Source organism: Otolemur garnettii, unplaced genomic scaffold (genome assembly GCF_000181295.1).
Source record: "Otolemur garnettii isolate 467f Iridium unplaced genomic scaffold, OtoGar3 scaffold00060, whole genome shotgun sequence".
Lineage (NCBI taxonomy): Eukaryota > Metazoa > Chordata > Mammalia > Primates > Galagidae > Otolemur > Otolemur garnettii.
In genome coordinates, this window is record NW_003852455.1 from 9,620,730 (window position 1) to 9,636,786 (window position 16,057).

At 46.9% G+C, this 16,057-nt stretch overlaps 1 protein-coding gene across 10 annotated transcripts in view; it reads right to left on the reverse strand.

The window, feature by feature from the left end:
• Window positions 1–304: 304 nt before the first annotated feature.
• ST6GAL1 (ST6 beta-galactoside alpha-2,6-sialyltransferase 1) overlaps window positions 305–16,057 on the reverse strand; it is a 118,430-nt gene continuing 102,677 nt past the window's right edge. For 8 of the 10 annotated variants that reach the window (XM_023514866.1, XM_023514868.1, XM_023514864.1 and 5 more), the window contains 3 exons: window positions 11,081–11,179; window positions 9,370–9,544; window positions 305–5,799 (listed from right to left, as the gene is read on the reverse strand). In XM_023514866.1, the coding sequence (XP_023370634.1) occupies window positions 5,558–5,799; window positions 9,370–9,544; window positions 11,081–11,179 (516 nt within the window). In that variant the 3' untranslated portion in view covers window positions 305–5,557. Of the gene's footprint in view, window positions 5,800–8,748; window positions 9,129–9,369; window positions 9,545–11,080; window positions 11,180–16,057 lie in introns of those variants that run through there. The other 2 variants (XR_002774102.1, XM_023514863.1) reach the window with 2 other exon arrangements.

A 16,057-nucleotide genomic window follows, 5' to 3' on the forward strand; every position in this document is an offset into this window, starting at 1 on the left:
TAGCCTTGACCAATCAGCGCCAAGCTAGTTTGAACTCATCTTTTGTATAAAAGAACTTATTTAGGAACCTGAGTGAGAATTTTCTCTACAAATGCCAAACCACCCTTGTATTCTCTGGAAAACACCTTTCTATAAGAAAAGCTAGGTCTCCACAGCTTGCAAAATGTTGAGTGTAATAAAATTTCTTTCCTCCAAAGTGCTTTTCAAAGAACTTCTAGTTCCTACTATCATATGACTCAATCATTTCACTCCCCAAGTGAAACACTTCCCATTTCACTCACCCAAGAGAAACAAAAGACTTGTATATGAATAGTCACAGCAGCTTTATTTACAATAACCCCAAACTAGAAACAATCCAAATGTTCATCAACAGAGACAACTTACACAAATACAGTATATCCAAAAATGGAATACTACCTAGCATTAACAAAGAATAGACTATTAGTACACACAACAGTACAGATGAATCTTAAAATAATTATGCTGAGTAAAAGGAGCCAGATCAGAAAGTACACGTGATGGATTTGTGTCCACTTGGCTGCTATGGACTGCCCAAGAATTCCCTGTCCTGTATGTTTTCCATTAGGATGGGCCACAAGGAAAATGCTCTTGAGACTTTAGGAGGAAGGGGGCTAGCAGCTATTTTGTAGCTGGTGCTCTGTTCTGAGAGAATAAGAGCCTTTGTTGGAAACAAAATGGGTTTACTGATGCATGTTCCTTTGGGCTCCTTAATGGCCCACTTGGCACAGGACATGAAATACTTAGGGATGAGATGTTCTCCGTTGATTCCTTCTTTTCAATGAAAAATATACAGTTTACTAAGTCACAACTTTAACACAGTTAAAAATTTTGACTGATAACAATAGAACCCTACGAAATAGGTTAGCATTATTTCTACAATGGTATTATTTTCCTGTTCAGCTGAACAAACTTTCATTCATCATATTCTATAGACATTAGGAATAAAGACAAATTAGACCCAAGCCCTGTCTTGAGGGTCTCACAATCCTGTGAAAAGCAAGACAGGTTACTTTACTATAATACATGCTAGGGCAAGAGGGTCCTATGGAAGCTTTTCTGGGGACACGGGCCCCAAATCAGGGAAAACTTCCCAGGAAAGGTGTGCTCAGTCTTAGTTGACTTTGCTTAGGGGTCCTAGCTAGGAGACAAGCTCCTGTCCAGGCCTGGGCCTTGGGGAGCAACCTACATAAATAGCTACATAAAATTATTTACACTTTCCCTAATAAGTATTCAGTTTAAAAATTTTGTCGAGGCCCAGATAGCCATGTGCCCTTCACCACTCTCTCTAACCCTGACCCAGGGGACTGTGCCCTAGCTGGTGAGTTATAGAAGGAGCTGGGGAAGGCATTAGATTAGATTGCTAAGGCTGCAAACTGCAAAACACTTCAAACTTCACAGCTCGCTCATGGATCTGGAAGCCAGAACTGAGATCTGGGTGCCAGAGGGGCGGTCCCTCCCACCCTCTCCAGCCTCAGGGGGTGTGCTGGTGTCTCTGGAGGCTTGCAGAAGCCTTGCCCCATCTCTGCCTTCACATCACATGGCATTCTCCCGTGTGCAAGTCTGCCTCCAAATTGCCCCTTTCTATAAGGACACCAATGAGATGGGGTCAGGAGCTGGCTGTACACTACTATGACCTCATCTTAACATCAGCAATGTCTTGATTTCCAAATAAGGTCATATACTGAGGTAGCAGGTGTTAGGAATTCTATCTATGATTTCTGGGTGGGCACAATTCAACCCACTGTGACCGATGCCCTCATTTCCTAGGTCCCATTTAGACATTTTCCTGCCCATTCCTTCTTCTGCTCTTAATGAGGAAATATTGGCCTTTACCCTCCTTCTTCCCACCAGGCACACTGCCCATGCTCAAGTTTCCCCCCAATATAGGTGCTTGTTTAGAAATTCCAGAGACTGAGTCTCAAAACAAGCCAGATCCCCACCAGGAAATGACCTCAAAGGCCACAATTAATCTATAGATAAACAGCTTCCAAGATGGCCCAGCCACCCACTCACTGTGGGGGACAAATAATTCAAGATAGGGGTGGTGCCTATGGCTCAAAGGAGTAGGGTGCTGGCCCCATAAACCGGAGGTGGCGGGTTCAAACCCAGCCCCAGCCAAAAACTGCAAAAAATAAAAATAAAAATAAAAATAATTCAAGATAGTCATGGAGACAATCCACACTGACCCGCACACCTCCTAGCCATTCCTGCATTCCCTGTGTACCAAATTCTGTTTTTAAGCCCCCATCATCAGTTCAAGACTTCAAAATGGTTTCTCTGAGGCAGGAGTCTTGGCCATTTCTCCACTGCCAGCTCTGGAATAAAGTGACTCTCATCACACCTCATCCTTGCTACTGGCTTTTGCAAGCAGCAAGCAGCCAGGCCTGCACTTGACTATAGCATAATGATTGTATGATGGGTGGGAAAAGGAATCATCCTCTCTCCCCTAACTCACGCTCCACCTCAGACTTTTTACCCAGACATTTCGCTAGTCTTGTGGAACATCATTCTTTTAAGAACTTTAGAGTTCTAGAAACCATTCTGCTTTCTACCCCACTGCATCCGTTCTTGGACGTATTGGATGAGCAATAGCTTAGTCATTTGCATCTAGGCAAGAACAATAAAGCAGTCCATATTTCAAAGAGGCTGTCTTTCCAAATAAGTAAGCATTCCTTCTCCTGGAGCACTGAAGAGAAACTCTAGGACCAGAGCAGCTAGCAGAGGAGAACTGAGGGATTTAGGGACACGGTTGTGTCCTCTTTGGAGATAAGATTGGCAATCAGCAATCATTCCCTCAGCAAGTAAGACGAGAGGAGGCATCTTTAAGAAAAATACATTTATTTCAAACTTTTAATCTTTGAATAATTCAGAATTAGCTTAGGCATGTTTCAGAAGTTTCTGAGACTAACGTCTCAAAAACCAACAGCAATAGCTTATTTGAGTCATAAAAGGATCAGAAAGGACCCGATGATACAGGATGAGGAGATGGCTATTGAAGAAGATGGAACCTCATCCAGAGGGAGGCAGCATTCAGCTGTAATTTATAAATTACCTGTCACTAATACTGAACCTCTCACAGAACAGCAATAATACCCACATGTTCTCACATTTTACCAAAGTTTCTATTTTCTACTTTCTATACCCATAGAAAGCTAGACTTCAGAATCATATTTAACTTGTTTGCTTATATTAATAATAATAATAAACTAGATTCTACCCAGTGTAGTCTCAACATGAATCCCACTGTCCTATCTCATCAATGTTCATGAGTCAAAGATCATGACTGCACCAACTCAGGACACGAAGCAAGCCAGGAATTCATCGGCCCTTCCCATATAGCGGCTAGGCAGCCCAGTGCTCTGACCATTCCCAAGCTAGGGGGTGGGAAACTTGAGGCCTCATTATGAAGGGATTTGCTCTATGAAGTGTGGATTCAGTAGAGGGGCTACACTTGGGGATCTGGGGGTCCACACATGGCCTTAAGGATGCAGGTTTGCCACACCTCCGGGTGTTTCAAGTGGGGTAGTTGTTGTCTCCCTGAGGACAGGACCCCCCTCTGCACCAGCCTCCCTTATAGCAGGGCCCAGCCCAGGTGTGAGCACAAAGCAGGTCATTAAAGGAAGGAAATCTGCATGTACTGAGCACCAACTGTGTGCCAGGCACAGAGCTAGGACAGGTGCTTTAATGTATTTCTCACAACAGCCCTGTGAGGTCAGATCATCACCCTATTTTATAGATGTGGACGTAGAGGCTCGGGGGAGAGAATTTGCCCTACTTACAGCTAGTAAGTAGGGGAGCATCAACTTGAAAACTTAGGTCTTCTCACTCCAGGGCTCTTTCTACGGCCTACACAAGCCAAGGGTCTGGCAGCAAATGAGTGTCCCAGCTCTGGGTCGGTTGGTGTAGAGATGAAACATTAGATCCCCTTTGCCATGTGGGGCCAGCCTGAACCCAGAGGCCTAGGTCTAAGAGCCCTCGCTCTACAGAACTACTCTGTGACCTTGAGCAAGTCATTTAACCTCTCCACTCTGGTGGACCAGTCCAGTGACGTTCCTACCAGGGGAAGGGGACTTAGCAAAGCCATCTGGGGAGCATGTTGGCAAACACAGTGGGCTAGCCTCCACCTGGAGACTCTGATGCTGTCTCCCTGCAGAGAAGGGATAGAGAGCATAGTGAGCCGGTATCACGTCTGGTGAGAATCTGTTTCCACCTCCAAGGCTCTGACCTCTGAGAGTGACGTAAATCCTAAGCAGCCACACCCCCACTTCTGGGAGACACCTTCCCTAGAAGGCCCCAGAGGTCAGAGAAATTGGAATCCAGATAGTTTTAGAGCAGACAATGCCTAAAAGTTATTTGGGAGGGGAAGACTACTTTAAAACTTTAAAAGAGGAGGAAAAAGATGGTGGAGGAGATTCTGAGTTAGGCATTAAGACGGAGAGCCGAGTGCACTGCAAACCCAGCTGGGAGGACAGGGTCAACCTAGGCCACACCTGAGAAATCTGGTTTGGGGAGCCTGGCTGTGGGGCTACACTGACCACCTCAGAATTAGGTGGGGGCTTCATCAAAAGTATCTTATGCCTCTAAGTTCAGGCAAGTTTTTGAGAATAGAGGAAGAAAGAAAAACATGACACAAATGGCTCAGACAAAATCTGCTTGCTGTGTTTCTCCTCCTCTGAGACCACTCCACTGGCCCCAGCTCTGTGAAGCCTCCTACAAACCACAGATACAGCAGGTGTGTGGCCCTCTAGGGTATATGGACAACAAACCCCCTCTTCTACAAGCCCTCTGGGCACCGAACACTCTGAATCCCAACTACCTGTGTAGATGTTTGCCTCTCCCACTGAACTTGAAGACACAGCTGTATCTTTCTGTACCTTCCATCTCCACATGGAGAGAGAAAGTGGGCTAATCAAGACCCTCTGCTCATAAGAGCTCAGGCTAAGGACCAGCCCAACCAGCCTCAGTGATAGGAACATGTCCCAAGAGCAGGGACCTTGACAGCAGCTTCATTCTAGAGGGATGGAGCCTATTTGCAATGTCCTGTGCACTAACTTGCCTGCCACAGCTACCTTGCATGAGGCATGATCATAATTTGGGAGAGTTTTTATCAATATGATATGCATATCAATATCTAGGTACAGATTTCACACAATATAGAGCATTAGTTTGTGCAAATGGCATCATTCAGTTGGGAAAAACCAAGCCCAGCGTTGGCAGCCCTGGTGAGAAAGGTGGATCTTGCATCCGTCTGTGCGGAAGGTGGAGAGAATGCTGTCTGGAAAGCATGCCGAGTGTGTGTACACGGGTGTGGAAGGGTCTCTGGGATCACACACTTTCTGTGGCTTTAGGGAAGGCTAAGCCTGGTTCCTTGCTTCAGGCTCCTGCAGCTCCAGAGCTCTTGCTGACAGGAGCCCACAGAGTGTGAGGAGCAGGCCGGCATTGCTTGGGAAAATGGTCTTCCAAGGCTGGAGTATCTGAGAGATCAGCCGTAAGATGCTTGATGGAGAAGAGTAAAAGGCCTGGTTGGGGGCCGTGTTCAGCAGCGAATGGTCCTGAAGCCTGGCAGTGTGGCTTTTCCAAGCAGGTAAATGTCCTCATCTGTGCCCTGGTTAAGATGCTTCACCAAATTCTTCTCAAAGAGCAGTGGGTGGTAGGCGCCCATGGTGCAGGCGCTGTCAAAGAACTTCTGGTAGTAGTAGCAGATGTCAGTCCTGCGCTTGGATGGGAGGAACTCATAAATATCCACCTGATCACAGACTGTCATCATGATGATGATACCTGGAGAGGGGAGCAGAGGTAAGTCATGCACAACAACCCACCCCAGTGCCCTGAGCTCTGCCTAGTGGGCCCAGCAGCTCAAGACCCCAAATGCGGAGACATGTCCATCTGGAGTTCCTATTTATTACTGTACTGCCAAATCTGAGTTTTTTGGCAGTTAAGCCCAGCAGAGTTTTCCTGAGGATGCAGCCCAAGTGAACCCTAGACACCTTTGTATCCCCAGCTCCTAAGGTAGGGCCTGAAGAATAAGAGGTCTGCCCTAAATGCTAGTAGAGTAAGGGACTCCATCAATCAGCCAACGAGTGTATCAGCAGGATAAGCTATACATTATAAGCTTACTTCTTAGAAGTAAGAGGACAAGATGACTGAGCCAATCGAGGCGATGATGACAGCAGGTGTAGTTGGCACTTTCTAGCACTTTTGCATCCTGAAGTGACTCTTGGATCATGCAATTAGAGGTAAGGTTGTTCCCTGTACAGTACTTGCAGGGAATATTGTAGGGGAGGAAAGACTTTTCTTCCCTAACTAGGACAGACAATTGGAACAGGAGCACCCTATGCACTGTTCTGATGGACTCAACTCACTCAGACGGGGAGGTTGGAGTCTAAGAGATGTGACTCAGGTTGGGGCTCTGCAGGGAGGTTATGCAGAACTCTAGGATGCAAGTTCAGCCAAAAGGCAGAAGACTCGTGCTACCCTCACTCTCGTCCCCAAATGGTTGAGGCATCTTGTGCAGAACACATTCCCTGTCTGGGCCCCAGGCTCTTCATTTGACCCAAAAGCATGATCTACCCAATCCTCCTACTATGTGGCTTATTGTTAGCATTAAATAAGATCGTGGTTCTAAGAGCTTTTATGTACACCATAAATACTGTCTAGGAACTCTTAAAGATGGAGCAGTTCTCACTGAGAGCAAAACTGTAAACTGTAGCAGCAACTTTGCTCTGGAAGAATCAGATATGAGAAAAACCCTATCTCTGCCTTCTCAATGAAAAACCCTATCTCTGCCTTCTCATTGTCCCTGACTCAATCATGAAACAAAGACAGCTCTGTAGCTGACTGATATGAGCATAGCAGAACTGCTTCTGGGAATTGGGAGGGGCCACATCCTATGGAGAGAGCCCAAGTAAACCTCCGCAAAGCACAGGTGTGGGGATATGGAAGGGGCAGTGGCCACTAGTGGTGGAGATGACAGCATGGGCAACAGGAAGAAGTGTTCCTCAGGATTCCAACCACTCCTGCACTAAAGGTGTCTAGGAAAATCCCCAATGCACCTCCCAGAAGTTATAGAAAAAGGTTTGAAGAAGACATGATACCATAAGAAGCCTAATCTCCTTCTGTAAAGAGCGCCCCTGACAGTGATTTATTCAGGCAACATTCACAAAGGGCTACCCCATGTGGGAACCACAGATAAGACAAACACAGGCCCACCCTGAAAGAGTCTACCATCTAGGTAGGGGAAGTAGGCAGACAAATTACACAACGGCAAGTGGCTGAGGCCACTGTCCTGGGAGTAAAGGAGAAACTATAGTTAATTGATGCCTCGGCCTGGTCAAGACTGACCAGATAGACAAGCGATCCTTCTGTGGAGTGCTGGTTTAACCCCAGCTTAGTGCCAAACTGCCTGACTGTCCTTGCCATTGAGTTGTTTTAAATATCCAAGGGAAAATAACCCCATGTAGGCTGGGCAGAGTGGCTCACACCTATAATCCTAGCACTCTGAGAGGCTCAGGCAGGAGGATCACTTGAGATCTGGAGTTGGAGACCAGCCTGATCAAGAGTGAAACCCTGTTTCTACTTAAAATAGAAAAATTAGCCAGGTATCATGGCAGGTGCCTGTAGCCCCAGCAACTGGGGAGGCTGAGGCAGGAGGATCACTTGAGCCCAGGAGTTTGAGATTGCTGTAAGCTAGGCTGACGCCACAGCACTCAAGGCTGGGCAACAGACTGATGCTCTGAAGAAAGAAAAAGAGAAAAACCTCATTTACCCAGGTGACCCTTAGGTCAGGGAAACCCTCTCCTACATATCTGCATTGCTGTTATACACCAGACCTGGGACAGAGGCTGCTCTCCATCCCTCTCTAACTGTCCTATGTAGCTTGAGGATTTAGAAGAATAAGAACCTCTTACACATTGACATTGTGGTTTTCTCATAAGAGCTGGAGCTCATGATCCTATGGCTAATGGCCAGGCCACCCCTAAGGAAACCATGCAAGGGGACCCCTGGTAGTGCTCTTATGTCTGGGCCTCTGGTGCCTGCTGGGGACAGCAGCTACCAGCTAAGTTAATACAGAAACTTAAAGAGTTTCATTCAAAACTCCCATCTGGTGGGAAAGGGGTCTGCTGGGGGCAAGTCGGGGGACTATGTGCACATATGGATCCTGGAGCCTCAGGAAATCTGCATCGTGGTCCTGACCAACTCTAAGGGAATGGGAGGGAAGGGCCGACATGCCATGATGGGAGGAGAAAGTCTAAGAAGAATGCACCGGCCAGCATTCAGGCCTCTCTGTCCTCTGTCCCCCTCGCTGGCTCCACATCTCCACACACGCCCCAAACCTAGGTGGGCTTCACTGCTCATTCTTCTCCAGGGCAGTTACTGGGATGGACAAAGAAACACAGATTCCAACATAACTCTGCACAGCAATGTTGATACTCCCATCTTTGTTTAAATACTTGAACTTTTTTCATCATAACTTTTGCATTAATTGTAATTTGTAAAAGTACAGTACTAAAATATTACTTGTCCTGACCAGGTGCAGTGGCTCATGCCTATAATCCCAGCACTTTGGGAAGCCAGTGTGGGAGGATCACTTGAAGCCGGGAGTTCTAGATCAGCCTGGGCAAGATGGTGTGATCTGCCATCTCTACAAATTTTAAAAAATTAGCTGGGCATGGTGGTGTGCACCTGGAGTCCCAGCTTCTTGGGAGGCTCAGGTGAAAAGATTGCTTGAGCCCAGGAGTTCAAGACTGCAATGAGCTATGACTGTACTATTGAACTTCAGCCTGGGCACCAGAATAAGACCCTTATCTCAAAATAACAACAACAACAATAATAATAAAATAAAAACTTATCTGTATCTTACTGAGTTTCAGGGGACCCCCTTAAATTGTATACCTGGGACAAGTGCTTTGCTTGCCTCTCCTTAGGCCCAGCCTCACTCACTCCTGTGTCCTGCCTCCCCTCCGCTTGTGTGCTAACCTTTCCTCCTGCTCCACTTGCCAATCTTCCCTTCCCTAAGGCCAAGCCAAAGCTACTGCCTCCATGCAGCTATCTTTGACTGTCCAGCTAGAAAGCATCCTCTCCTCTGTGGCACCGGTGGTCTCACCTTCCTGAAAGAAATTGAATATTGTCTCAGACATCCATTTTCTCCCTGACTTGAAACCCTAAAGGAGAAGAATTATATCTTATTTATCTCTGTTGACAGAACTCAGCAAGTTGTAGAAGCAGGGCAAAGTCCAGCATTTGTTCCGTGAACAAATGAACAAATGAATGTGTGAACGAGACCCCCAGAGGAAAGTTAATCTCTTCTTAGAAACAAATTCTTGAGGTTTTCTTCATGCACAGACTCACCGAGCATCCCGGAAGATGGTGGGTTTGGCTGAATCTTTTCTGGGGAGACTTCTTGGAGGATGTCCCACAGCTCCCACGGCATCTGGGGCTTGAGGATGTAAAAGGGCTGATTGGGGTGCAGCTTACGATAGCTCTTGTAGTTATCAAAGAAATTATAATCCGGATTCTGATACCACTGAAAAAGAAGGAAGTGATCTTTTCAAGGGAAAAATGTGCCAGTGGCAGTGCTCCCTCCGGGCAACTACCCTCATGGCAGGACCCAGGGAGGAGAACAGTCCAGGCAGGTCCCGAGGCACAGCCCTTTCCTGGGAGCAGATTACAGCCTTCTCCCCCACGTCATAGCTCTCAGTGGACAGCAGGGTGGAGCCTAGCACACAGCCTGTGCCTATGGGGAATGCTAAGCTAGCTGACCCTGGACCAGCTTCAGACTTCAGGATCACAGACTCTGGGAATAGTATCAGAGCTGAAGGGGGTTCTAAGGCACCAACTAACCCCTTCTTTCATTTCTAAAGGGGAGAAAACTGGGACATAGGTTGCCACATCTATTAGTTCAGAGTCCCTCTCCTAAGTCAACCAAATTTAAGTTATTAGTGAGAGGCTGGATGTGGTAGCTCACACCTATAATCCTAGCACTCTGGAAAGCCAAGGCTGGTGGATTGCTTGAGCTCAGGAGTTCAAGACCAGCCTGAGCAAGAGCAAGACCCTTATCTCTACTAAAAATAGAAAAAACTAGTTGGAAATGGTCGTGGGGGCCTGTAGTCCCAGCTACTCAGGAGACTGAGGCAGGAGGATCACTTGAGCCCTGGAGTTTGAGGTTGCTGTGAGGTATGTTGGATGCTATGGCACTCTACCCAGGGCAACTGAGTGAGAGTCTGTCTCAAAGAAAAAAGAACAAAAAATTGGTAAGTGAGATCAGTGCAAAACTGTAGAAACCGAGGTAGTCAGAGTGCAAGGGATCACCAGAGCCTGTCAACTACTGGTGGATCCAAAGTAAGAATTAAGTGTCCCAAGAAGTGTGCTCTCTGCCTTTCTTCCTTAAAGCCATTCTCCTGAGGCCACTGCAGCCCACACCAGGGTGCAGCCAACTGACAAGGCAGAGAGGGCTATTCCAGGCCCTGGGGTCCAGCAGGCCTGTGGCTCATGTCTCCTTCCCTGAAAGAGTGGGGGTTGCAGATCAGCACCCTCTGCTGAGTAAATCAAGCCCTGGGACAGGTGACTTCTACTCTCCACATTCCCCTTTTCTCATCTGTAAAATGGGAACAACCATGCTTTCATCTACTTCCTCAGATTGTTATGAACATGACATGGGAAGAATTTCGAAAATTACAAGTATGGACAAAAGTGTGGTAATATTTTTATAGGTATAACAGTAACCTCTATATATAACAGTAATCTATTCCTCACCAGAAATAACTGCACAAGGGAACACAATCTACCCAGACAATGAGCAATCCAGCCACTGTTACTCCCAGGACACACTATAACTGGGAGACAAATGGATGGCAGTGCAGGGCAGAGCATGGCAAGGAGCTGGCCTAGGAGAGAAGTCCTTCTGAGTCTGCCCAGCCAGAGGAAGTAGGATGCCCTCAAACACAAGCAGTCAACCCTCAGGGAAGGCCCAGCTCAGCCATGACTTGAAAAACCTAGGAACTCAGTAAAATCTGCAGGCAAGCTAGACAGCCCACCCCTGTTTCCCATGGATGCCTCTTACCTTTGGGATATCTGAATGGTACACAGATGGGTCCCACACAATCAGGATGCCTTCATTGTACAAACTGTCTTTGAGGAAGCGCTTTTCTGTGCTGACCAACTGCAAGAAGAAAGTGGCAAACTGACTTGGACGTCGGCACATGTTTGCCATGAAGTAGAAACTAATGGCACAGAGACCTCCCGAGGCCCCACAGCCCCCAGGACCCTTTGAAGTTCTGGCCCATCACTAAGTTCAGTGAGAAGAAAGTGAAGGCGTCAGCCTGAACTGAAGGGACATTTATCACAAGCTGTCATCCATAGAGCAGGAAGAGTTTCACTCGGACTTTGAGATTATTTGAACAAGAAACAGTGAAAGTAGCACCGTGTCCTAGTCCCTTGGAGTCACCCTGTGTGGGTATCAGGGTTTTATGTCAGAACTTCATATAATCAAAATTAATCTCTGGAAATCCTTGCAATCACCCATAAAATCAAAGTATGTACACATCATGATGCAGATTGACATATTATCTCTCACAAGGTCCAATGTAGCTGGTGGTTTTCGCAACCCTAGAACAGATGGCCATGCTGCAGTTGAGCAGGAGATGAAGTATTCAGTTTGTGCGGAGGGGCCACAGGGCATGCGAAAATATGCATCTTCCAACAGAAGGAGAGGGGCTCACATGCCACGGCTGGGGCAACCAGGCAAAGCCTCTCCCTCAACACTGGCTCCTGGGCTGGCCTGCAAGCTGCTAGTTATACCTGCCTGGCTGAAGCATGAGTGTCACAATTCTGCAAAATCCACTGAGTCTTTTTTTCAAGAAGCATATTTATCCTCTTTGACTCAAAAATTCCATGTTTGGGAATCTATCCTAAGAAAGAGTCCAAGTTCAGGGGAAAAATTTATGCATAGACATGTTAATTAAATTATCTATCAAAATAAGAAAAGTGCAGTAGAAGGCAAAAGATACTGGCCTTGGGTATGGAAAGATCCAGGCTCAAGTCTTGGCTTTGCCACCAACTTAGTCTGGGACCAGGAGCAAGTCGGGTAATCTCATTAGAACTTCACTTTCTTATTTGTGAAATGAGAACACCACACTTGCTTGGCTCTCTCAGATAGGAGCTGTCTTGAGGGTCAGAGAACATGAATGAAAGAAAAAGAGAGAAAAATAGCCCCAAAGGCTTAACAATGAAGGGAACCATGTCCATCTTAAGAAAGCCAAGACTGATATAGGAGAGCAGCTGTCAGACCTTAAAAAGCAGGTGTGCAGTGATGTTGCCCAGGTGAAACTGAGAGAAACAAATGGCAGAAATCAAGAGATGACTGAAAATGAAAGAAAAATCACAATAATCCCTTCCCACCTCACTCTCCAGCACCAAGGCTGACACCTAATCAGTATCTCTGCAGTATCTGAAATCAACTATGGAAAGGGAGACAGTCTGTGCAGCCCATAGGCCAGCAATTTGCCTCTAAGACCAGAAAGCTAGCCCCGTCCCCATCCCTGCTTACAGATGTAGGAAGTTTCTGGAAGCCTGCAGAATATACTCTCATTTCTTATTTAAGGAAAGAAACAGTGGTGGTGGGCTGCCTCGGCCAGAGATTGTGCAGCTATACTGGGTGCTAAAGAGCCAGAGGCAGGACACAGTCCCTGCCCTCCAGGAGACCATAGGCTAGTGGGGAAGGGGACAATTAGACAATGACTGATGACTGTGACAGTGTAGCAGCAGAGTTGGCATGAGGACAGCCAGTGAGTGAGTGAGAAGGGACAGATAAGAAGATCAGGGAGAGAGGATTTCCCAGACAAAGGGAAGAGTGTAAGTCCCTGGATGGGAGTGTGTGGGAGACGTTGCTAGATGTCACCCAGTATCTATTCTCTCTTTCTTCCTTGATAACAAACACTTCTGATTTTTACCTCAGCCCATGGCTACCTAAAATAGACTATCTGAAATAAAAATTTCTCAGCCTCCCTCAGCAATAAATATGGCTGCATTAAGCAATTCAGACCAATGATGGGTAAGCAAGTGTGACCTCCAGGAAGTGTCCCTAGAGGCAGGGGCATGCCCTTCCACGTTCCTTCCTCCTTCCTGCTGACGGAAACATGGATGTGAAGGCTGGGCTCGGGCAGTCATCTTAGACCCTAAAGTCAAAGTCTCATGCCGAGAATGGCAAACCCACAAAGTAGAAGGAACCTGGATTCTGACACCGTGGAATGCCGTACCAGCTCCAGAATGTTCACCGATGGACTTGTACATGACAGAGAAATACATTGCTGTCTGTCAAGGTCGAGTGGGGGCAATGCGCAGAGTGTTCCTGTCACTTGTAGGGACAACTAGGACAGTGAGTAGCTTGTTTGGAAATTTCAAGTTGGGGCCTGGCGAGGACACAGACTAGGAGAGCTGGAAGGGACCACAGAAGTGTAGCGAGGACCCTTGCCAGGGAGCTTGGGTTTCTTTAGTAGGTTACAGGGACCACTGAAGGATTTTAAGTAAGGGGGATCAGTTTTGGATGTGTGTTTTTAAAGAAAAGAAGACAAGATAGAAACTCTGGCCTTAGCCTAAGTGAGAAATAATGAAAGAAGAAAGAGTTTTTATACAATCGTCAGTAGGAGACTTGCAGACTAATTGGATGTTCAAAGAGAAGGAAGAGGGGATCAAAGGAGATTCCCAGATCTCAGGCCATTTCCATAAAAACATGAACAAAAGAAAAACTGGTACACGCCTATGGGAGTGAGGTGCCGTGGGGATGTGAAGTTCAAGCATGAGACTACTGGCCTAGAGTCCCACAGCTGAGAGGTCACAAGATCTAGGAATGGAACCCAAGTCTTCTACCTTTAAAGCATTGTCATCTCTCCATTGGGAATGCTGTAACTCACAACACCGGCATTCAGTGCTGTAGTCAAAAGGCCAATCTGGCTTTCTGGTAGACTAGGCTTTGCAAAATAGACTTGATCAAGAAGCCCCACACACAGAAGGCCTTTCCTTCCACTATTCTACACAGTCTCTTCTGAGACTGAATCCTGCACTTGTACTCCCCATCCCTATCCTACCCTACTCCCACCGAAACAGCTAGCATATTAAAAGCAATCCGCCTTTTCTTAGCTATGCTTCTTTCTATGCAGAGTACTGATGCTAGGTGACTCACACATACTCATGAGTATTAACAATAACTAGGATTTTTTAAAATGTCTTCTGCTATGGCCCCTGTCCAGCAATTTTCTTAGTATGCAAAGCAGGAACTTAACAACTTATGACTCCCTGAAACTTTCCCAGCTGTGACTTAACTGTCCTCAGAAATTCCAAAGGAGATGCATACAGCTTTATTCTATACAGTAAATAGTAACAATGACAACAGCAGATGTCATTTAAAGATGCTTACTCCATGCTAGGTACTTTGGTATATCACCCCAGCTCATCTTCATAACTGCCCTAGGAAGTAAGTGCTAATAGACCCATTTCTTTTCTTTTCTTTTTTTGAGACAGAGCCTCAAGCTGTCACCTTGGGTAGAGTGCTCTGGCATCACAGCTCACAGCAACCTCCAACTCCTGGGCTCAAGTGATTCTCTTGTCTCCACCTCCCAAGCAGCTGGGACCACAGGTGCTCACAACGCCTGGCTAGTTTTTGGTTGCAGCCGTCATTGTTCTTTGGCGGGCTGGGCTAGATTCGAACCAGCCAGTTAAGGTGTATGTGGCTGGTGCCTTAGCCACTTGAGCCACAGGCGTCGAGCCAATATGCCCATTTCATAAATAAAAAAATACAGACTTAGAGATGCTAAGTAAGTTCCCCAAGTTACACAGACAAGAGGTGACAGAGTCTGGATTTGAGCCCTAAGTCTGGCTCTAGGGCAACATTGTCATACCACCCCACACAAAGCGGGTACCATGGCTCCTGGGGAGAGATGTCAGGGAGCCTCGAAGGAGCACGGGGGTGTCATGTTTGCTTCATGTCTGAGTCGTAGCGTGTCACAGCTGAAAGATCCTCGAGGGACTGAATCCAAACCTATTATTTTCTCGATGAGTAAACTGAGTCCCAGAGAGAAGAGAGAACTATCTGAGGCTCCAAGGTGAGTTTGGGGTGGAGCCAGGACCAGAGGCTCTGACAGGGTGTCCTGGCTGCCCCAGCAGGACTATACCCATAAAACCACCAGGCATGTCAGTAATCCCATTGCAAGGATCGGGGAGCCCTCAGAGCGCAATGGGAAAGGGTCACTCACTTGAACTACTGGAGCTGAATGAAAAAACAATCCATGAAACTAGCAAGAGGTGAAGATAAAGAACATTTTATCCAGAGAGGAGAAATGGAAAGTGGCCAGGGCTGGGATCTGCAGAGGGAGAAGGGGGAAGCTGGCAAGCACCCTCCCCTGTGACCTTAAATGGACATGGCTTTGCACTTACCCACATTAATTCTCATCATGTGAGTTCAAAGATATCATAAGAAAAGATTGCCTCAAGATGGCTTGGGGAGTTGGGCACCTGGGTCCCAGCCCTGCTCCTTGTCCAGCTCCTTCTATGGTTTGAGGTGGGCCACCTCCCAGGCCCCAGTCTCAGGTGCCTGATATGCAGGGATCATCACCCTGCAACCCCTGCCCAGGAGCTAGGGGTCAGCCAAGCCTGGAAGAATAAAGCCCTTCTCAAACTCCTGTGCTTACCTTCGCGGGGAGTGTGACCTACGTTTGGAGATCTTGATGGGGAGGAGGCCCTCACAGTAAGAATAAGTCATTGCCAGAGCCACAGAGCCCAGGGAACATCTGTCAAAAAAAAAGCCTACACCATGGAGATGGAGTGTTGCAGTTTTATTTGTCTATTTATTATCATGATCATCATTATTATTATTTTGAACAGAGTTTATGCTGTTGCCTAGGCTAGAGTGCCGTGGCATCAGCCTAGCTCGCAACAACCTCAAACTCCTGGGCTCAAGCAATCCACCTGCCTCGGCCTCCAGAGTAGCTGAGACTATAAGTGTCCACCACAACACCTGGCTGATTTTTCTATTTTTATTAGAGAA